Raw genomic sequence first — 24,478 nt, 5'->3', positions numbered from 1 at the left:
GTCCTGTCATAAGCGCACCTTCCTGCACAGAGGTCTTACACGAGCTGCTCTGTGCAGATCCAGAGTTGCCTTCTTTGTCTGAAGAAGCTTTCCTAAGGATGGGGGTCAGAGCCGAAGACTTCGGACCCCCAGCCGGAGACTCTGAGCCCTCTTCTGAGGGAGGAACACAGAGGGAAAACACGAACCACCACGCTTTAATGAATCATTACCTTTAAGACAAATTACCACAAAGTAAACAGGCATTTATGGCCTTTCACCATCTGCTCATGTTTACGCCGTTGTGCCGTTCAGCACGGTGGTCAGATCATCAGCGTGTGCCTACAGCCAGTGTGTGCCTGCCAGGTGGTGCGGGTGGAGCGGGTGGTGCCTCACCTATGCTGCGGCAGCTGCCGGTGCGGGGTTTCTGGGCAATGGAAGGTCGAGCTGCCAGGGCCGGTTTGGCTCCCTGGGGTGGGGGCTTGGGGCTGGTGGGGTTTTGGACCGTGCCCCTGGATCTGAGGGCGGTCTCGGGCTTGCCGTCGGCCCTGACCCGACCCACTCTCTCGGGAGAGCACACGCTGCCACCTGCCTCTGTTTTGGCCACTCCTGAACAGAAAGGGTCTCAAAGTTCTAGCAGGTTCTACCTTAATATACAAAATAACAGCTGTTACAGGACATTATTTGTCATTAGTAGTTAGAGGTGGGAATCGTTTACTATCTCACGATTCGATTCGATTCCGATTTTGGGGGCCACGATTAGATTCAAAATCGATTTTCGATTCAAAACGATTTTCGATTAAAAAACAATTTGATTTATAAAAATTTCTGCTTCAGTCTATAAAATCTGCACAATCTACTACAGTCTGCTTTGCAAGACAGAATGACAAATACAGAAAATAAAAGTGTCTTTCACATTTAATTAACAAAAATAAAGTGCTTTGGTAAAATAAAATGCTTTTTGTTGTGTTACCAAAATTCTTGAGCTTCATTTTGCAAGCCTTGCACACGAGCTACATTGTGTCAAGTTCAGTCTTCCCCGGCATTTGGTAAAAACCAAAATGAACCCATATTTTTGCCTTAAACAAAGACGGGACAGGTTGAATATCTCTTTTCCGCGCATGCGTGTGTCCCAGAACCTGCTGCGTAAAGTCTCGTGTAATTTTGTAATTACGTAACGCGAGACTTCACCACGACTTAGAATCGATTTTGGGACATTTAAAATCAATTCTGAATCGTAGTAAATGAGAATCGATTTTCGATATATGAATCGATTTTTTGGCACACCTCTATTAGTAGTACATAGTATAGTATAGTATAGTTCCCAAAAGCAGTTTTCCTGTCTGTCTGCTCTGTGGGAGGACATTTTCTCACCTTAAAGCAAAATAAATGCAAAATAAATATGATCTATTAATTATAAATGTTAATCTTAAATATTTTAAGACTATTTTGGTGATATTTTTTCTTAGCCTCTTTGCATCCAGGTAATGTTAACACTACACTTATTAGCAGGGTTGCCAACTCTCACGCATTGAGCGTGAGACACACGCATTTGACCGTCTTCACACGCTCACACGCCATACATCCGATTTCTCATGCCGAAAAAAAAGAAGTTTATTTACCTCTGATCCATATCTATGATTTAATGAGTTACTAGTTCGCTCTGGCGCCAACCACTGCCGATCGATCGATCGCGATATAATACTTAATTTGTGTCCATTTTACCCCCCCCCCCCCCGGTCAACAATTTACACTCGCCACACCCTCGAGGTTCAAATCTCACTCCAAGTGATCTTGAAAAGTTGGCAACCCTGCTTATTAGTGGAGCTTTTAGAAACACCAGGATCGTGTGTGCATATATCAGAAAGACAAATTGCACCTATTTCCTTCTAAGTGATTCTAATGACAAACCTCTCTATCTTAGAACACCAGATCTTTGGTAAGCATGTTAATTCATTTAACCATAGCATGTAATCAGCATAGATAGATCTTAACTACATGATAAGTACTTGGTAAAAGGTCAGACAGAGGGAACGTCTTGTGCTGCTTGATGAGTGTAACCCAGCGTGAGGAGGGGTTGGGGGGGGGGGACCTTTAGTTCGCTTGGTAAGGGCTTTGTCTGGCTCTCTACAGGCAGAGCAACAGCTCATCTCATTATATCATTCAACAAGCCTGATCATGGGCTCACAACACCCACGTGTTGAGCTCAGGATCAAAAAGGCTTGAACAAAGAACAGGAGCTCTCTTACCTGACAAAGGAGCGTCTGGCTTGTCCGAACTCGAGGAGTCTGAGATCTGGAAGAGATCACCAGAGTTAGTTATAGTCATGCTGCTGAAAGCTGTTGGGTATATGACCACCCTTTGCTTTTATCAAGTTATCATCTCCTCAGAAGATCTTCCTGACAGTGTGTCAGGAATGTGTGTGTGTGTGTGTGTGTGTGTGGCGGTTTCAACTGCCCATTATATCCCCTCATTCCACCATGAAACAGCAGGCTGCCAATGGAGCATGTTAATGCTAATGTGCTAATGATAGCATGCTAATGCTAACTGCTGACCACAGGATAGGACAGAGCACTTGCTCCACTCCATAAAACGGCCATTACACACTGGTGTAGATGGGTTATATAAACAGGTCATTAGTTCCATCAGCAATGGGTCATGGTACTTGTAGTGAAATGGCTATACCAAATGGTAAATATTACTGTATCACTTTATGATATTTTAACTTTTTAATCCATTAAACGCCAGTTTGCGAATACGGGTTCCTTATGGCGCCAAGCAGCATGGCTACCATTAAGCTCCCACAATCCCCTGCATTTTTTGTCTCTGCAGACTCACGAACAACTCAGACGTCTAACAGCTGTCCACATATACACGTCTCCCACCCAGCAGACGTTGGGGTGGTGTCTGCTGCAGAACACCCAGTGCCTACACCCCTGTTAAACTGATGGGTACAGAAGATGGGTATAGAAGGTTTTGTCATCAGTCATTGGGATTTGCTTTTGTTTTGAATATACTGACTAAAACTCTTCCACAACAGGAGATCGTGGACATGACAATAGCACTTGGTTGGTTTAAGATCAAAAGCAAATCGTAACGTGTTCTTCACGCCTACTGCTTTATAACTACAGGAGAAGCAGTGACATCATCTGCTTCAGTACTGCAGGCTTAACGTGAGAAACGTTAAGCCCCTTAACGTGGGCTTTTTAAATTCCAGTAATCTGCATCTAAACCCAAACGAAAATTCATTTCATTTTCATAATATGCATTAAGTCATTGGAGTAATCCCAAATTCCCGTTAAACAAATCTTGAAACAAATCCCATGTTTTCATTTAACAAAGCTATTAGCATTTAAATTGCATCGTCTGCATTAATGAAGCTAAGATGGATATGAATAGGTTTGATAGCAAAGACTTCACAAACGAACACCTGTTTCCAGTCACACATCAGAAGGGAATTAATTAAAAGGCCCAGATTGCACTACAGGTGGGGGACACACATTTTAAACATATAAATGACGGCTACATTTTATGCTGAAGCAGTGTGACAATAAGGGAACTTTTGGCTTGATTAGACACATTTAAGCAGGAAGTGAGGTCATCAGAACTGCACATCATACTGAGCTAAGCACTAAGCTTCACTCTGAATCACATTGTCACATTAACAAAACATCATACAAGAATCCAGGATCAGGATGGCAGTCAAGATCCATTAAACAGAAAATAAATACACCTGATCACAAACCATCTACTCACTCACATCATCTCTACATGTCTGTTGATGTATTGTGCTATTATAAAATCAAAAAACCACACACACACACACATCACATGCTCCACAGAATAAAGACTCTGCTGGCCTCCAAAGCACACCACAACACAGAGAAACGTCTGGAAAGGTCATGGGAAATATGGCCCATGGGCCTAATAACACAAAAAGCATTACTGAAACAATGCCAAAGGTGCGGTAAAAAAAAAAAACTTCAGACCAGTGGTGTCTCCCTACTGGCTTACATGCACTGCCAAGTACTGATTTTGTATTATAATATACTAAAAAATATTAAAAGCCTCTCAAAAGTGCTTGAATGGTATTCAGTGCAGGGTGTTTAAGGTGTTTCCAGTTTCCCTGCAACAGGTTTAACAACGGTATGGCTTGAATAAAGCCTAATTTGATTCGATATCAAACAAATTCACTTAAAGCCATTAGAGATGAGCTGCAAACCTTTGAGTAAACAGGGCACTGAGAGGGCATTGAAAGTTGAATACAGACTGCACTTTCAGACAGCCACCACTTGGTGTCACCATTTTATCACCTTTGTCATGATGAGCTGGGATCTCAGTTTAGTATAGAGGATACTTGTAAAATCTCTGGATCTCAGAATGAAACCTCTCAAGGGTCCAGCTCATAATGGTAATAGATTCACAACTCAGACCAGCCAGGGCTGCACATGCCACAGAAACGCACATACCTTGTTTGAAGAGAAGGTGGCTTTCTTCTCCTGTTTGGCCTTCATCTCAGCTAGCAGACCACAGCCCATAACCTGGATTCCGTACCTGCGCCCGCCCTGCGGACTCCCCTCGGATAGCTCAGAGTCGGCCGAGTCCGGGGTTTTCAGCTCCTCGGAGCGGTCAGAACTGCTGCTGCGCTCTGGGGGGAAGCCCTGGGGCTTTGCCTTGGCCTCTGGCGCCGGGCTCTGGGAGGGCAGCCGAGGAGACGAGGGCTCCTCCACTGCCACGGAGGAGGTCTGGGCTGGGCCGGGGGACGGGGACGGGGACGGGCCTGGAGCCAGGGCAGGTGGCTGGTTCTTCTCCTTGTCCTTGTCGGACTTGTCCTTGCTGGAACGGGACATGATGAGGTTCAGGAAGCCACCCTTGCGTGACTCGCGCTTCTTTTCGCCGTCCAGGCAGTCTGAGCTCTTTATGGACGGCCGCCTGTTTTGTTGGGAGCAGAGAGAGAGAGAGAGAGACAGAAACAAAAACACCGACACAGTTATAGGGATCAGGAGTGTCAAGAGACGTACAGAGAGAAACCGAGAGAAACAGAAAGAGACAGAGAAAGATAACTGACAGAACAGCAAATCGGAAGCGAGTCCCCCAATGGCCTTTGTGCTTGACAGCTTAGTCACATACAGACTGTACATCAAACAGAACCAGTGTGTCTGGCTTAACTGTAAGCCCTCATTTTCCAGTGTGGTGGAGTGTTAGGCGTGTTAATGACATACCCAGAGGCCTGGAAGACCCTGAAGGCAGCTCAGCTGGAACTGTACTCACTTGTCTATTTTGATCAACTTCTTGGAGAAGAACTCGTCCACGCCCTCGTCTACTCTTCCCATGAGGCCGTTCTGCTCCCCGTCCTGCGCCGGTGTGCTGCTGATGTGCTGAGCACACGAAAACATGTAAAAATTTCAGAGAGAGCCTGATTTGATTCGACTGGTTCGCAAGAATTAAGCGGGACAACGTTCAACGAATCTCGTAACACTGCCATTCCCGAAAGGTTGTACGTCTCATTAATCTCATCTCTCAAGGGCTAAATCTCATTTCACATAAGTAGTTCCAGCATGCACACAAACAAGACACTTTCCCCACACCTTCGATGATGAAAGCACGATTGTAAGGATGCACAGAAGCATGACTGTGTCCCTGTCCGTCTGGACTGCAGCCCAGACCATGGTCCAGATGAACAATAGGACCAGTCCAGTGGGAAAGGTTCTGGATGGCAGAGCTTTCTAGAAGAGCTACCAAGCACCACTCACGGGAATCCTGGTGGAGTGGGTCTTCTTGTTCCTCTTTGGTCGGAGCTTTGTGTAGTGATGGAGCTTCTTGGCCTCGTCGGATGGCAGCTCAACCACGCCCGCTGACAGCTTCTTCTCCGCCCTAGGAGGAGGTGCTGGGTCCTCCACGTGAATGGGCACGTCCTCCAGCGCCTTGTCCAGGTCAAACTCCATCTCTGACCATGGAACACCACAGAAGAACATCAGCCAACGTGTAGTACTGACTGGAATCTCTACACCGCAGTAATACCCACATTATACAGGCACGCACAGACATCACACGCTTACAAAACACATCACACACTCACTAAGCATCACACACTCTGAGCCGTGACGTACTCACCGAAGGCCCGGGACACAGGCCGCAACATTCGGCTATGGATGCTTTTCCTTTTGGACTTCGGTGTCATCTGCAGGAGACCAAAAACACGTTGCTCACCTCCAAGACAAGAACAGCACCACCACGCAAATAATTCAACCATGTTTGTGCCCTCTGTGGCAAACCGCCACACACGTCACGGACTCCCTCAGTGTTGTGGTTTCCGTGGCAATGTGTCTCGTGTTTTGCTACTGGTCTGTTCACTTGACGAGGTTGCCATGTGCTTCTGTTTTGTCCTTTCTCCACCCTCGTCTCATCTTGTGTGTCCACGTCCTGGATCAGCTGTGGCAGTGTCTCCTCCCTCTTTATTTGTCCAGGTATTTATAGCCCACGTTTCTCTGCAGTTCACTTCTCAGTGTGTTTTACACTCACTGCATTAATATGCAGATTATAGTCTGAACTTGCTTAAATATGCACAAAGATTCGTAACGGCCACAACGAGGTGCTAATTACCAGTTATCATATCAGCCCAAGAACTACATTCTTAATATGAAAAAAGAAAAACACGGGTAAAAGAGATCAAAGTCTTACAATTTATATAGAAACCAGTTTTATCAAGAGGCCAAAACTTCTCTGCTGCAAAGAGCTTAGTTGAAACTCTGAAACCGCATCACTTATCATTTCCTCCAGAGCGAAATTCATTCTGGCTCGTGCGTTGATTTCGCCGGGCACTCATGCCTGTGCAGTGACGATGGTAATTTGAACTCCTCGATGAACGTGCCTACATCCCATGACACTGAACCCCAGAGGCCTGGCTGATTACCCACAATGCTCGGAGGTGACCTCAGAGGGCCTGCTATTATAATATGGCTTTCTTTTCGCATCTGCAGGCCAAAGGCAGGCTTTCCTGCATCTTCAGTGTCTCTGTGCACCAGAGCAGATACAGCTGGGCTACAAGAACAAAACTGGTTGGTCTACAGTTATCCTGGACATATACAATTGCTACCTTCATGAGACACACTACGGACCTCTCTGTCTCTCTCCATCACACACACACACAATAACTGTACTGTGCTATGAACTACACGTGAACCGGGACACACACACATGCTGTTCTTGGTGCCATGCAGTGTGGATTTCAGTGTGGATCTTTTGGTACCAAGACATTAGTCTGATTTTTTAGTTCTTCAGTGTCAACGTAACACGACGTCGCTTGACCCTACACCCAACTACAACATCAGCACCTGTCAGCATTGGAGCTTTTCGTTGTCAAACGCAAAAATACAGCCGTCAGGCTGTGTCTGCAGGAGACCCTGCTCATCGCCAAAGCTGCCAAAACAACGTTTAGTGGGTTATGCTGTCCGTGACCCCACCACCTGTTCACACTATATGAGAAAACGTGTTTTGCCAACACAAGCGTCCACCAGCCTGACTGTGGGAGAAGCTTTCACTCTCACTCTTCTACCGTGATACACTCCCTTTACCATGCTTTATATTGTACACACACACACACACACACACACACACACACACACACACACACACACACACACACACACACACACACACACAAGCCCCCTCCTGGCTGCTATATTGTTCGGGAGATCTGGTGTGACCAAAGATTGTTATGTGAAACAAACTCATCTCTCTTTCATCCATGAAGTGGAAGATGGATCCAAAGTGCTTGGACACCAAACACAGCATCCCTACATGGCCCCAACACCACCACATACATCACCATGGCCCCAACACCACCACATACATCACCATGGCCCCAACACCACCACATACATCACCATGGCCCCAACACCACCACATACATCACCATGGCCCCAACACCACCACATACATCACCATGGCCCCAACACCACCACATACATCACCATGGCCCCAACACCACCACATACATCACCATGGCCCCAACACCACCACATACATCACCATGGCCCCAACACCACCACATACATCACCATGGCCCCAACACCACCACATACATCACCATGGCCCCAACACCACCACATACATCACCATGGCCCCAACACCACCACATACATCACCATGGCCCCAACACCACCACATACATCACCATGGCCCTAACACCACCACATACATCACCATGGCCCCAACACCACCACATACATCACCATGGCCCCAACACCACCACATACATCACCATGGCCCCAACACCACCACATACATCACCATGGCCCCAACACCACCACATACATCACCATGGCCCCAACACCACCACATACATCACCATGGCCCCAACACCACCATATACATCACCATGGCCCTAACACCACCATATACATCACCATGGCCCTAACACCACCACATACATCACCATGGCCCCAACACCACCATATACATCACCATGGCCCCAACACCACCACATACATCACCATGGCCCCAACACCACCACATACATCACCATGGCCCTAACACCACCACATACATCACCATGGCCCTAAAACCACCCCACACCAACACAAAAAGAGACCAATAGAGAAAGAGAGAGACAAAGAGAAATGTGAATGTGTAATAGGGAGAGGGGGGTCTAATTTAAACACAGTGATCTTTGTTCTAATGTTTATACACAGGAAAGCAGAGAGAGAGAAATAAAGAGAGAGAGAGACAGAGAGAGAGAAATAAAGAGAGAGAGGAACAGAGAAATAGAGGGGGCAGCTTGTACTTACACTGGTACAGCACAGAGTCTCCATGAAGCAAAAGGTGGAAAGAAGAAAGAGAGGAAAGGAATTCAGTTGTTCCAGAAATGAGAAAAGAAGGCAGAGGGAGGAAGAAAGAGAGGTAGAGAGAGAAAGAATGAAAGAGGAGGGGGGAGAGAGAGGAAAGAGGGAGAGAGACAGAGGGAGAAGGGAGAGAGAGAGAGATAGAGAAAGAGAGAGAAGACAAAAAAGCAAAGGAGCATTGCGCAAATGCCAGTCTAACGCTAACGGAGTCGCCCCTCCGCAGCGCCCCGACCTCCAGCGTGAACACAGCAAGGCGAAGTCACACCAAACCGAGATGCCAGCGGCCATGATGACGCACAGTGGCATTACGGTGGACTGTTCGCATGAGGGAACTCCACACTCCTGGACCGAACCCTGCCCGTGTGCTAACAGAGACGCTACCTTTGACACACCTGTGCAGAATAAGCAGACATCAGGCATCAGGGGCGCTGCCAAGGATTCTGGGAACCTTGACAAGAGGTCCCATTAGGCCACACTCAAACATAGTAATTTTAAGGTCCCTTTGAATTGACAGGCTTACCCCAGGAGCCAGGGGGCTGTAGAATGCAGGATCACAGTGGGTGAGCTTGAGGTTGAGAGACTGCACCTCCACCTAGTCCAGCTATAACATTAGTGTCCAACATTTCTTTACAAGCGCCTTGGCTTGAGCCCATGGCATCAACAGGACATTCACTCTTGCCAGTAACGTGAGCGTGACAATTGTGACACGCTGCTCACGTTCACCCCACGTGTGCCCACATTCACCAGGTCTGCTTCTAAGCATTAAAGATTAGAAGATTAAAAGCCAGTTTCGCTGGTGTGGCTTACAGTCACCAGTGACTCATCTTGCCCATGCAGAAGTCATGCAGCGCTTGAAATGATAGCGTAAAATGAAAAGATTTCATTATCCATGCCTACGGTGCACCGGTAAACCACTCCTACCACAGCACACGATGAAAACATCCCCCCAAAAACCTTCATGAGTAGCATGTAAAAGTTAAATCAGAAACAGCATTAAAACTAAAATGTATTCAAATCTGGACGTTACGGAATTTGTCACGCTTACTAAGTGTCAACTGAGCGGAGAGCGCTGGAGCCGTTAGCGCTTAAGATTCAGACCGTCGCCCGTGACGGACGTTGGCCGGGTGAGCCAAATGCAAGATGGCCAACACAGAAACCGCCGGTCAGGACGTGCGTCTCAGAATGGAGCACGCGCCATTAGCGCACGTGGACATGAACGTCCCTGGACAAAACGCTCGATGGGCCGAACACGGCGTGAAACTGTTCAACTCACGTCAGCTTGGCTTATCATTGTGTCTCACGCACGTTACTCAGAACCAGAAGAGCTTCTCCAAAAGGGTCTTGGAACGTCACGTAGAGCAGTATACCAGGCTGTTACGGGCTTTATTGTGTGTTATATACTATCAAATAATTGGTCAAGGGCAATTTGAGAAACCTAAGCTATATTTTATAATGCATTACAACTTATAATACATGTCTAAGGTTATAATGCATTATAATAATAATGTTCTTAAGCACAAATGCTTTATAAAACCTGACTTCATGAAGTCATACTTTCTAAGGCATTTACCTATAACTACTTGAGTAATACGAGTAGCGAGTATGAGTAATAATACAGGCTATTGGTAGGCATTATAAAAGCATTATATATTCCATAAAATGCATTATGAATGCATGTATAATGCATTAGGACTACATTCTCTTGCAGAAAGACATTGAAGCTCATGGGACTAGTGCAGACAGACTACGAGGAGGTTCTACGGGAAGGTGGGCAGGGCTCACCATGCAGGTCTCCAGGTCATCCAGCCGCTCCCCCTCCATCAGCTCCACGGTCCCCCGTTTGGAGGCCTTCACCTCGGGCACGTCCAGGTCCAGGGACTCCTGCTGCACCAGTGGGCGTCCTTTCCTTAGCAGGTGCTCCCCCTAGAGGCAAACAGGCGAACAACAATAAGCCAAAGTCCATCGTGAGTCCGTCTAGTTAGTCAGACTCGTCTGTTACGAAATCTTACTATTAAAAAAATGTAAACAAAATAATAATACAAATAATAATGAATCGTGTTGGTTTTTGTGTTTTTTTGTGTTGAAAAACACAGACAAAAAAAGCCTGACTCTCACAACCTTGAGGATATACTTCTCAACACTATGCTCAGACATCCCCCCAGATTAGTCTCTATACTGTAACCACATTTGATTTCAAATATTTGAAAGGTTGCCAAACAGAAGGAAAATCTGCAAGACGACGAAACTGCTACACACCCTGGAAAACATCATTGTGTAATCTCTCTTCTGACAATACAGAGATATTCAAGACCTTTGCTCAGTCAAAGTATGCTCCTGATGTAACACCACTAATTAGCGTCAAGAGCGGGACACTAATTGGTGTAAACAGGCTTAGCCAATCCTGAAATTACACTGCGCTGCCTTCCGAAGAGCGTGTCTCGTCAGGGCAGGCTTTTGTGCGGGAATAACTGGTCAAAGACGGGTCTGTGTGAGGGTTCGACACAAAACAAGTTATGGCAAATGCAGTCAGCTACAGTGCTTGGGAACGCTTTCCTGATTCTGTACATAGATGTACAGGTTATTAATTGGACATTAAATAGGCTTAGATGACAAAATAAACCAGTTCACTCAGGGTACTGGGAGTGGGAAGGGTAGACTGGTGAGTTCTGCAATCCTGCGTGAAAGGAAGTTTGGGTTCGAGCCAGAGAGAGAGAGAGAAATAGAGAGATCGATAAAGAGAGAGATCGAGAAACAGGGAGATTGACTCACCAGCGTATTTTGCGAGCTGGAAAGAGCTTCTAAGATCTCATCCACGATGCGGTCGGAGAGAAAAGATGCCAAGCTCAGTTTTACTTCACTGCAAGAGAAAGTAAGATGAGAAAAAGTGAGACGAGAAAAGAGTGAGATGGGGCTCCCGTCTCGTAGCATGCTCACTGGGTCACTACACATCAAGCTTCAGGTACCAATCATCACAAGAGAAACAGGAACTCTCATTCGGTGAGTAGCAGAGGGGAGCGTGTCCTCTGGAAACATCGCAGGTAGAGGACGCTCACCGCGGGGAGCCCGATTCCCCTCCCTCTCTCTTCCATCCTCCAGCTTCTACACCCCACCCCCTCCTGCACCTACCCCCACCCACCAGCAGGTGGCAGGGCTGTGAGCAGCACGACTGCAAGTCCACAATTCGTGTAAAAATAAGCAGAACGCTGCACATCGTTCACCAGTATGGGAGCAGTACGGTGGCTCAGAGGTCAAAAAGCATCACGGTGTCTTAAATGGGCAAACTACAACAGAACAAAGCATTTCAACGTAGCGTCTCATTAATATGTACACCAGCAATTAAGATATTTAAGATAAGAATAATGCCTACATCCATAACTGAAATATTTTACAACTATAATACACCAGTCGTTAAAGTATCTTAACGCTTGCAACGCTGGAGTGATGAGGGCGTTTTATAGATGTTTAGAAACTCTAGGAGAGCGTGTGTGACCTGATCTTGTTGATGATGTCGACACCAGCCTGCTCGAGGAGAACGTTCTTGACGAAGGTGCGTGGGATCACCAGCTTGTCCATACTGGCCTTCATCAGGTCCTGCTTCAGGTCGGCCTTACGCATCACGTGAGGACACAAGCTCTCCGCTGCGTCCACCATCGACTCCAGCAGGCCCTGTGTAGGTGGAGACACAGCAAAAATCACAATCTACATATCGGTATTAGGGATTCACCAATATACCGGTGAACAACTAGTACTGGATGAGAAGACGCAGTTCTGGGCAAACGGTTGTAAAAGCCAGTGGTCTTCGCCTTCTATGTCCTTTAAACACAGGCTAAGCACGTAAAACACTCAGCTGGAGGACTGCTAGGAAAAAAAAAACAGTAATAATTGTGTAGCCCATTTATTTATACACTGTTTCCATATTTATCTCCTGAAGACCTTGTAGCTTCTTTTTTCTCCAAAAGCAGTCTTTATTTAGAGATGTTGGTGTCCAGTTCCGACACTGTGCTGCAGTCGGCTGTGTGTCTACAGCCCTTTTATCTTCAACCAGCTTACTGACCTTGAGACAGTTACATCGCCGGAGCACTCCAACAGCAGAGGCTGGACAAAAGTCTGGCTTGCTTGCCCATGGACTAAACAAGTCACTCGTACTGCTCACACATTACACTAGCTAAGCTCCAACCTGGTTACTACAACACAACTACCACCAAACACCTAAAGAGACAACCAAACAGGAGGGAGAAAAAGTCTCTGTACGATTCTGGTGTCACGTGTTGTAGCACCAAGGAGCCTTTTGGGGATCTGGGGATCCTCTGTTGGGGATCTGTATGCGTGAGCCTTCTGTATTAACGGGGGTTTGGCCAGTAGTATGGTGTGATTTTTGTTTCAATAGTTCCACAAAAGCAAAAGTAAATCCAAGAACAGAAAGTATATGTTATGAATGCAAAACAGAAAAATATATATCAAAAGTATATATTTTTTATATAATTGGTTATTTGAAACTTATTTTCGTTTGCATTTTGACAAGTTTTTGGTTCCATTGTTTTAGTTTTTTTGGATTTTCCCAGTAAGGTCTTTTGCTTCTGGAATCTCTCTTTGCTTCTGACTTTTGGAACACATTTCACGTGTGGGAGGGTCTTAGATGAAGGCGTTCCTCTGCAATCTCCATTGGTCACTGATTCCGGACTGACACAGAGCTCTGAGACCGCCTCTGGGACCAAGCCACGCCCACCCCACCAGCCTCCCAGCGTTTTCAAACATGGCGGAACGCGGTGGTTCTGTTTCACAGTAGCATGTAAACTAAGTTTTACCATAAAAGTTTATACAAAGGTTATAATTAATTGGTAAATGGTCTGTAGATATTGCAAATGTACACTGTATAATAACTACATTAAGCATGGCAGTTAATATTTAGCACACTTCACCAGCGCGAGCTTTTTAAAATTTTAGTGAACTGGATGCAGGCATGAAAATCTGTCACCTTGCGGCGAAATTCGCCGTTTTTGAAGTATTTTGCGGTAAAACAAACTCTTATGAAAAATAGGTAGATAGTAAAATAAGAAACAAGATTTTTTTGTAGTTCTAAATGATGAACCCTGGTATTTTTTACACTCATTTTTGCCGCTGATGTTATTTATTGGTTCATTAAGATGTAATGGTTTTGACTGAGCCATCTGGAATGGCGAAAGCGGCTCGCGTTTACGGATCTGGCTCCATATATTGACAAGACAGGTCAATATTTTTCAGCGCGACATTACCGTGAGAGAAGTCAACAGGGAAGAGCGTGTTTAAAGCTAGCCTTTAAATTATTTTTAATTTAATCGCTGCTGTAGCTTCTGTCACCGTTTTGCTACATTCACAATAGTAGCGACTAGTTACTCGCTCCTCCTGGATCATTCGCTAGCGTCCCCGCGGGTCTAAAGTGAGAAGGAAATTAATCCGCACTCTGCGTTTCAATGGACTACTCTTCTTACTCGCACCCCTCCAAGTTAAAATCTTTTTGTTTTTATCTCTGAGTCGGACAGTGTCTGAATGTCATGTCTGACATGTATTATGTTTAGTATCTCTATGTTCAATGGTTCAATGAATATTGTTCACTTCTTAATAAAATATGGACAGCACAAGATGCATGTGATGTGTGTTTGTGTGTGGTACCTGCAGAACACTGAAAAACAGTGTGAGTGAACAAAGCTGGTTGTATATAGGGTGGCCACTTTTCAGTATTGCTTTAATTTTTGTATTTGGCTTTAATTTTGGTATTTTTTACTATTATGGATTTTACTATATTTGGCATCACCTCTCGTACACCAGCTGCCCCCCACCCCCCGTCCGTCGCCATACCAGATATTGCAAATACTCATATTTCTTCCACACATCAATGTTCTCTCCATCCAGTTCACTAAAATTTTAAAAAGCTCGTGCTGGTGAGCATGCTTAATGTAGTTATTATACAGTGTACATTTGCAATATCTACAGACCATTTACCAATTAATTATAACCTTTGTATAAACTTTTATGGTAAAACTTAGTTTACATGCTACTGTGAAACAGAACCACCGCGTTCCGCCATGTTTGAAAACGCTGGGAGGCTGGTGGGGTGGGCGTGGCTTGGTCCCAGAGGCGGTCTCAGAGCTCTGTGTCAGTCCGGAATCAGTGACCAATGGAGATTGCAGAGGAACGCCTTCATCTAAGACCCTCCCACACGTGAAATGTGTTCCAAAAGTCAGAAGCAAAAAACGAACCAGAAGCAAAGAGAGATTCCAGAAGCAAAAGACCTTACTGGGAAAATCCAAAAAAACTAAAACAATGGAACCAAAAACTTGTCAAAATGCAAACGAAAATAAGTTTCAAATAACCAATTATATAAAAAATATATACTTTTGATATATATTTTTCTGTTTTGCATTCATAACATATACTTTCTGCTCTTGGATTTACTTTTGCTTTTGTGGAACTATTGAAACAAAAATCACACCATACAGTAGATCCTCTGATCAAACTTTCCCAAATGAACAATTATTTATGTCTTTAGTTACATTACTCAACAGACTGAAAAGACGCTCGACAAACTGTTAGGAAACCATGTGCTTTTCATCACACCATCTGACCGTCAAGAATTCCACCAGCCTGTTTATCTTCTCCAATTATCTCCAGCTGTTCCTCATGCTCTGTCTGCCTATGGGCAGCAGTGCAGTAAAAGTGTTAATTATCTAATGTTACTTACTGCCTATTCAAGCCAACGCTCACATTTATTTAATGTTCACCACTGAAACAGGCCTGGATTGGCGAGGGCTGCCATGTTGTGTGACAAGTTTCAAATTCACACCAAGTATTTCCATGAGCTGTTAATTTTGTATAAACATTTTACAACACACCTTGTCACAACACAGTGCTCCAGGTGTGTGGGCCCAGGTCTCATGAACAAGCCAGTGGTGACAGTGTCTAGGAAAAACTCCAGGGCAGAATTTAAGAATCCTTGGGAGGACCAATATTTGATGGAACCCGTTCTCCATATAGGGTACAATAAGTGTGTAAAGCTGCCTGTATGTATATTGTATAATAGTGATGTGCACGAGGTTTCCAGAAAAACAGGACAGAGGTCCTTCATCAGCTGTTCAAGCAGTATGCTTCTGAATTTGTAGGAAGGGGATGTTTAAACTACTATGTATATTTGTGTGTATGCATGTGTGTGAGTGTGTGTCTTGTTGTGGGAGGCACAGCTTGCTATGTTAGTGACACTGCAGTGAGATTCCCCCTCCATTGAAGCCCCTTTAATGAAAGAGCACTTGTGTGGTCGTACGCCCATCCACACAAAGGCTTGTTTGTGCTCTGTGCAGGCTTGTGGTGTTGGGGGCAATAAACTGGCCAAGGTCCGGGTGGAGCCAGTCCTGGGCCGCCCCCACGATACGGACACTGCCTAACCGCCCGCGCCTCCAGCCAGACTGGGCCTCACGGTGCAGTCAGGACGACTACGTCCCTCCCGGTTTGATGTGCCTGGTCCTGCTCGCTCGTCAGCCTGTCCAGGGGTTTTCAGGAAGCCTGGCAAAGTGTGCCATGCCTGGAGGCGTCAGTGAGCGCCCCCAGCAGTTTGGGAGGGCCTGGAACGGCCATGGGAGATTCATCCCGAAACAAACACCACATTGGCATACATATGAGGGCCAAGCAGCATCAGTCAGAGGGATTCTGGGTAAAAAAAACTTTAGGATGGAAATTAAACCACCCAGGGGAGGTGGTTAAGTTTAAGTTTCTCTCCACAGCTAGAACAAGTTTGTCTCTGTGTCCATTAATAACCTCAAGCAGCGTGTTGTGAGGCGAGATTCACCTTGAGCTGCTCGTCCATGACCTGGGTCATCTCTCCAGCCATTGAGTCGAGCTTCTCCTGGATGGGACCCATGGAAGAATCGCTCAACTCCTCACGGGACACCACTCCCAGGTGGTAAAGGCAGGGCAGGAGCTGTGGACACAGGCCAGAACACCTTCACAGAATGCCTTCCAGAACCTTCCAGAGTGATTGGTTTGGTTGTTTGGCACGTTCTCACAACGGCCGCAGTAACAACACAAGACAACAGGACTGGCACTACAGGAAGTGCTTGTTTAGTACCAGATTTCCCTGTGTAAGAAACATTTTGCGTTTTTTTACCGTCTTTGAGTTCCTTGCATCCTTTATGAGGTTCTCTGCTAATTTGACATCTTCTAGGATGGAGTCTTTCTCGTGGTTCTTCAGAGAGTTCAGGTGGTCCTGGACTTTCACACATATTCGGTCGATCATCTGAAGGATGAGGCATGTGTACTCAGTGGACTGGAACATCCACCAAACTAGGAGAAACAGCTTCAAAATAGACCCACCAAACCAGCCCAACCAGGCCTGGAGAAAACCCAGCAAAGACGTACCTGCTGTGTGGTTGTGGTGACGATGCCCTGCTGTAGCCGGTAGGCCTGTTCCTGGACAAACCTGCGGGTTTCCTGGTTCCTGTACAGGTAGTTCTCCATCTGGGACAGCACGAGAAGTAAGAAACATCAAACTCACAATGCACTCACAGTGTAGTGAGCGTAAAACACCCACTGAATTCAGCTTGACAGTTCAGCACTATGCATGAACTATAGACATTCATGATTTAATTAACATTTACATATTCATCTAGAGCAGGGGTAATCAATTAAATCTTTCCGCGGTCCATTTTTGGCAGATAGCTCAGACCTTAGGTCCGGATCCGCGGTTGCGAACGAAAGTTGTTGAGCGGGGGGGGGCGGCGCGAACGTAACACTCAAATGGGTGGTGAGCGTAACACTCGTCTGAAAATAAATTCTCCGGTTTAAAATATAGTCTCCCGTTAAAATTTTTTTGGCATTTGGGTCCGTATCCAGTTAATCAGGAATGTGATTGGGTCCGGACAGGACGGCGTTCGGGTCCGGATCCGGACCGCGGTCCGCCATTTGGTGATACCTGATCTAGAGGTTAGTTTTACTTTAGATTGGACACACTGTCAACAGGGTACGTGAGTGAGATGAAAACCCTAAACAATACAATGCTTCGTCATGTGAGCTTGGTTCTGCAGGATCTGTGTGTACGAGGGCAAGGGTTCTCTGTGAGGGAGGCCCAGAGCCACAGGGGTTCTGACCCGGAGCAGGGCGTCCTCAGTCTTCTCAGGACTGGTCTTCAGGGCCTGCGATGCGTCTATGATGGGGACGGGCATGAAGCGCATGGTGAAGTTCCTGGAGGAACAGCGTGAGGATCAGTGCACAGAAAAAAACACACACACACACACACGCACACACACACACACGCACACATACATGCATGCACGCACACACATACATACATACACGCACATACGCACGCACACACGTACACACACACATACATACACGCACGACCGCACATACACGCACGCACATATGCATGCACACACGCACACACGTGCACAATGACACACACCCACACACGCACGCACACACACACACGCACATACAAACACACACACACGCACACATGCACACACACACACACACGCACACATACAAACGCACACATGCGCACACACACACATACAAACACACACACACATACAAACGCACACATGCACACACACACATACAAACACACACACACACATACAAACACACACACACACATACAAACGCACACATGCACACATACACACACAAGAGCGCACACGCACGCACGCACATACATACACACACACCACGCACACATGTACACATACAAACGCACACACGCACACACACACACACACACACACACATGCACACATAAACGCACACATGCACACAAACACACACACACACATACAAACGCACACATGCACACACACACATACAAACACACACACACATACAAACGCACACATGCACACGCACACACACATACAAACGCACACATGCACACATACACACACAAGAGTGCACACGCACGCACGCACGCACATACATACACACACACCATGCACACATGTACACATACAAGCACACAAACACACACACTCACACACACACACACACACACACACTCACACACCCGCACGCACACCGTGTTGCACAGGTGTTGGTGACTGGCCTTTATAAAGGAATTTGATTTATTACAGGACCCTTGATGCATATGCATTGGGGAAAAAACACATTTTTAAATCCCCCAAACAGCTTATTTGGAAAACAAAGGAAATTCTGCATTCTGCGCAGACTTAGCCGATCTATAAGACATACGTACCAGCTAGATGTTTTTTTTACTGAAGGCTTGTGAAGGTGAAGATCAGTCATTCAGTGCCAAAGGGCCTCCCAAAAACCATCAACATCAAACTAACCAATCAGAAAAGTGTCTGCAGTGTGATTCTGTATGCCAGCGTATCTGCTCTGACGTCATTACTGATGTCTCTCCGCCCGGGGATATGGGTCCTGGAACTACTGTGGGCTGTCAGTACACACGAACCGGCATGGACGGATGGAGGGAGAGAGAGAGAAAGAGGCAGAGATGGAAAGATGAGACAAGGGAAGAAACAGAGTTCAGACAGAGAGGTGGAGAAATGGGGAGATCGGAGATTTTATTTATGTAGATACACGACTACAACACTGATCGCTTAGAACAGAAGTTCCTCTCCCCTCCTCACTGTCTGTGCCCAGCTGAGGGCCGTCTGTGGCTGTCAGAACTGACACCAGGACTCCATATATGCCGTGAAACAGGGGCTGCATGTGCCTGACGGACTCGAGTAGTAATTTGCGAAACCCCGCCCCCTCCCACTAGAACAGAATGCTCCCAGTGATGATGCGGGGGGTGTGGGCGGGGCTGAGCTGTCAGCAGTGCTTTGATCCAGGGTATGGTGAATAAAAGGGAATTATACACAATTATATGGCCAGATATGGGGGGCGGGGGAGGGGGGGGCATTCTGAACACATCTATAGTCTGATAGTGACAGTGGAGTGTGTGTGTGTGTGTGTGTGTGTGTGTGTGTGTGTGTGTGTGTGTGTGCGCGCGCCACCCATACTACTAAAGCCACCCAGTAGTATTCATTCATCATCTTGTTCTAGCTTCACAGAACAGCTGCACAGGTGAAGGTTGGGTCAGCAGGCCCCACACGGCCGTGACAACACCCCAGCACAAACAATAGACCATTAATCCTACAGCAAGCCACTTAACCCAGCACTGGGCAACCCTCAGGCGGGCACACTCGGGTCGGTCCAAACCAGTGCATGCTGGACGTGATCATGGTTAGTATGTGGATCTTTTACAGTGTAGGAGACGTCTTCATTTCCCACGTAAGGAACAGGCTCAGAAATATGGACTAAATCCAGCTGAACTCCCCCTCTACGCCCCCAACCCCCCCAATCCCGCCCCAACCCCCCCAACCCCCCCCCCCCCCCCCCCAACCCCACCAATCCCGCCCCCTGAGCTTGTCATACACTGCGATGCCAAACTGTCTCCCGGTGGATCGGCATTTGGCGGGAAGGAGCCAGCCAATCAGTCAATGCCGATGCCCTGCTGGTCATTATGCAAATGCCATGCAAATTAGGATGAGAAAGGAGAAGCTGCCCAAAACAGAAAGACATTCATATATCAGTAACTCTTATAACACTTATAAACACAAAAGTGTTTTTCACTGCCTAAGTCATTGATGGGTTTCATGCCCACTCCATCCCTCTCTCCCTCCTCCTTTTCTCTTAGAGAAGCAAAGCGACATGACATGTGTGAACGAGTCTAAATTCCTGGAGGTATAACAACTTGGATATATAATGCCTATATCTGCATAGGAATCACATATTTGAAAAGTTCCAATCTGGATTTAGTCCCCATCACAGTACTGAAACAGCATTAGTCAAAGTAACAAATTATCTCCTCCTTGCCTCAGATCAAGGCTATGTATTTCTGTTAGTGCTTCTTGATCTTAGTGCAGCTTTCGACACAATAGATCATAGGATCTTGCTAAAACGGTTAGAATGCTGGGTTGGAGTCTCAGGCACAGCCCTTTCATGGTTTTACTCTTACTTAATTAATCGCCATCAGTTTGCAGAGCTCAATAATATTCCATCCAAACGTACAAAAGTGAAATATGGGGTCCCGCAAGGCTCCATTTTAGGACCACTATTATTTACATTATATATGCTACCATTGGGCACAGTTATAAACAAACATGTGGCGCATTTCCACACGGGCCTGCTTGGCGCGGTACGGTTCGATACGGATCGATTCGCAACGGAGCGGTACGGTCGCGTTGTGTTTCCATTACAATGGTGGACCACCACAATGTGGGTGGAGTCGCTGTTGGCGCGCGGGTTGTAGTGTCGTGACATCGTTTGTATGCGTCCACAACACCGTACAACAATGGACGAGATGGCGATAGCGGAGGAGTCGCTCTCCTGTGATGCAACCTGTGACGACACTCCCTGGCCAATCAGTGTCATGCTGTTCCTCCACGTCACAGAACTGTACCGCTTCGGAACGGTTAGAACCTCGAGCGAGTAGGTACGAAAACAGTACCTGAAGGTATCGACAAACTTGTACCTGGTACTAATGGAAACACTCACAAACCGTCGCGAATCGAACCATACCGCGCCAAGCAGGCCCGTGTGGAAATGCGCCAATAGTGTCAATTTTCACTGCTATGCAGATGACACTCAACTTTACATATCAGCCAAACCTGATGACAAACTCAGTTTAGGAAAAATTGAGGCCTGTGTAAGAGATATTAAATGCTGGATGTCTCTAAACTTCCCCCAACGTAATGAGAACAGAAGTTCTCCTCCTGGGCCCTAAGGCCTCAAGACATAAAATTCCAGATCTAATGCTTATTCTCGCAGACTACCCCATTACACCTGGCACAGTAGCCAAAAACCTAGGCGTCATACTCGACTCCGACCTATCATTTGATAAATACATAGATAATACTACTATAGCTTTTCTACATCTCTGCAACATTGCCAAGTTAAAAAATGCATCATCACAGGATGATGCAGAAAAATTGGTGCATGCGCACACACACGCCCGTGTACACACACACACACACACACGCCCATGTACACACACACACACACACACGTCCATGTACACACACACGTACACGCGCACACACATGCGCGCACACACACACACACACACACACACACACTCTGATAACCTCACATACTTCTCCATTGCTGCTGCTACATCCTGGAGGCCTTGTGCACTGATGTTGTTTCTGTCCCAGATCACCGTCCTGGGGAAACAAACACACATGCAGTCAGATCAGAGCAGATGGAGGAACCACATAACAGATCAATAAAGCAGATCCTTTACACACACACACACACACACACACACACACACACACACACACACACACACACACACACACACACACACACACACACACACACACACACGCGGCCAGGGAGCTGCGGGAAAACACGTGTCTGTAGTGCACACTCCAGCCAAGCACTGATTTATAAAAATCTCATAAAAAGCAACACCTTTCTTTTTCCTTTAACTAGCTCTTTGGGAGCAGAAAAACACACACACACACACACACACACACACACACACACCTACATACACACGCGCACACACACACACACACCTACATACACATGCGCACACACACACACACACCTACATACACATGCGCACACACACACACACACACACCTACATACACACACACACACTTACATACACTTGCGCACACACATACACAAAAGCAACAACCACTCTCCCAGAGATCATAAACTGCAGTTCTGGTTGGGGCATGGTTGGGCTTGTGCTGGGAAGGGCGGGGCTTGTGCTGGGTGGGGAGGGGCGTGGTGTCCTCACCTCAGCTTGCTGTTGATCTGCAAGGCCTTGGCCAGCATCTTGGCCCCCATGTCCCCCATGCCGTTACCGCTGATATCCACCCGGGTCAGGGAGCTGTTGCTGCCCAGAGCGTTGAGGACGATGGTCAGGTCGCCCTTCAGCTTGGAGTCGGCCAGCGAGAGAGACGTGAGCGACTGAGTGAGGAACAGAGAGACGTCAGTTCAGCCCATCAGAGATTCAACCACACACACTCACACGCTGATGCTAATTTAACACAACGCTGAGGACTCAAAAACCAAAAACTCTCACCACCACTTCTCAACCTCTTCAGAAAAAAACCTTTTAAACCTTTAAAATTAAACTCATTCTTAAAGTGTGCACTGGCTGATACGACATCATTCATACACCACCTCTTACACCATCTCCACAGTGAGAAATACACTGATATTAAAATGACAGGTCAGTCTTGTAGAGATCATATTTGTGTGGGTCTAAACCTGCATGCGATCGATTCACCCCTCTTAAGTAAATTCCTGTGCTCCTTCAGAATATGCATAGAAAGATTTTTAACCATAAAGCCTTAATCTGTTCCAACAGCCCACCAGCAGGGGGTGGCAGACCAATCCCGCAGAAATGCATTAACCTCTTAAAGGTTTTTCCACTCGGCCAGGGGTTAGCCTGGAACGACTCATTTGAAAGCGTCGCTCTGAAATCCCGTCCACCCCCCGGCCCCCCTCCCTCCCTGATAGGATTACTTCTGTCTGGCAGTTCATGTAGTGAGGCTTTTGTGGATATCAAAAACGCCCTGCTGGTACACTCTCTGAGGACAAGAGAGGTCTATCAGTTAAGGAGTGTGTAGACCACAAGAGAGAGAGGGATAGAGAGAGAGAGAGAGAGAGAGAGAGAGAGAGAGAGAGAGGAGAGAGAGAAGAGGAGAGAGAGAGAGAGAGAGAGAGAGAGTGAGGGGGAGGGAGAGAGAGAGGGAGAGAGAGAGAAGAAGAGAGAGAGAGAGAGAGAGAGAGAGAGAGAGGAGGGAGGGAGGGAGGGAGGAGAGGAGAGAGAGAGAGAGAGAGAGAGAGAAGGTCAGCTCTCCTATCAGCACACTTCAGTAAGGTTAACAGAAGACAGGGCGGGTGGGTGGGAAGCCCGAGTAGATTCTGTGGATTTGCGGAAGTCCTGTTAAAGAAGGTGGAGAGATGGGATTTGACCTGAGGATTAGTCTGAGCCACACAAAGAACTTCACCACCAGGCTGCGAGGTTCTTCAACAGTGTGAGAGAGGTTCTACGCAGTGTGAGAGAGGTTCTACGCAGTGTGAGAGAGGTTCTACGCAGTGTGAGAGAGGTTCTTCGCAGTGTGAGAGAGGTTCTTCGCAGTGTGAGAAAGGTTCTACGCAGTGTGAGAAAGGTTCTTCGCAGTGTGAGAGAGGTTCTTCGCAGTGTGAGAGAGGTTCTTCGCAGTGTGAGAGAGGTTCTACGCAGTGTGAGAGAGGTTCTACGCAGTGTGAGAGAGGTTCTTCGCAGTGTGAGAGAGGTTCTACATTGTGAGAGAGGTTCTACAGTGAGAGAGAGGTTCTAATAGTGTGGGAGAGGTTCTATAGTGTGGGAGAGGTTCTTCGCAGTGTGAGAGAGGTTCTACATTGTGAGAGAGGTTCTACAGTGAAAGAGTTCTACAGTGAGAGAGATGGTTCTATAGTGTGGGAGAGGTTCTATAGTGTGAGAGAGGTTCTATAGTGTGAGAGAGGTTCTTCGCAGGTGTGAGAGAGGTTCTTCGCAGTGTGAGAGAGGTTCTACATTATGAGAGAGGTTCTACAGTGAGAGAGAGGTTCTATAGTGTGGGAGAGGTTCTATAGTGTGGGAGAGGTTCTACATTGTGGGAGAGGTTCTATAGGTG

At 46.7% G+C, this 24,478-nt stretch overlaps 1 protein-coding gene across 1 annotated transcript in view; it reads right to left on the bottom strand.

Moving 5' to 3' along the window:
• The window catches only part of LOC143473443 (F-actin-uncapping protein LRRC16A-like), an 81,782-nt gene that overhangs the window by 2,203 nt on the left and 55,101 nt on the right, over positions 1-24,478 (bottom strand). Inside the window, exons 21-36 of the mRNA XM_076970444.1 lie at positions 22,609-22,781; positions 21,947-22,015; positions 17,933-18,026; positions 17,205-17,303; positions 16,954-17,082; positions 16,636-16,767; positions 12,310-12,485; positions 11,589-11,676; positions 10,602-10,742; positions 6,091-6,157; positions 5,730-5,923; positions 5,248-5,354; positions 4,446-4,908; positions 2,226-2,271; positions 373-585; positions 19-153 (exon numbers count right to left, since the gene is read on the bottom strand). Coding sequence (XP_076826559.1) covers positions 19-153; positions 373-585; positions 2,226-2,271; positions 4,446-4,908; positions 5,248-5,354; positions 5,730-5,923; positions 6,091-6,157; positions 10,602-10,742; positions 11,589-11,676; positions 12,310-12,485; positions 16,636-16,767; positions 16,954-17,082; positions 17,205-17,303; positions 17,933-18,026; positions 21,947-22,015; positions 22,609-22,781 — 2,326 coding nt within the window. The remainder of the gene's footprint in view (positions 1-18; positions 154-372; positions 586-2,225; positions 2,272-4,445; positions 4,909-5,247; positions 5,355-5,729; positions 5,924-6,090; positions 6,158-10,601; positions 10,743-11,588; positions 11,677-12,309; positions 12,486-16,635; positions 16,768-16,953; positions 17,083-17,204; positions 17,304-17,932; positions 18,027-21,946; positions 22,016-22,608; positions 22,782-24,478) is intronic.

Source organism: Brachyhypopomus gauderio, chromosome 13, assembly GCF_052324685.1.
Source record: "Brachyhypopomus gauderio isolate BG-103 chromosome 13, BGAUD_0.2, whole genome shotgun sequence".
NCBI classification, from domain to species: Eukaryota; Metazoa; Chordata; class Actinopteri; order Gymnotiformes; family Hypopomidae; genus Brachyhypopomus; species Brachyhypopomus gauderio.
The sequence above is the reverse complement of the archived record's forward strand: the minus strand, read 5'-3'. Positions and strand labels throughout refer to the sequence as shown.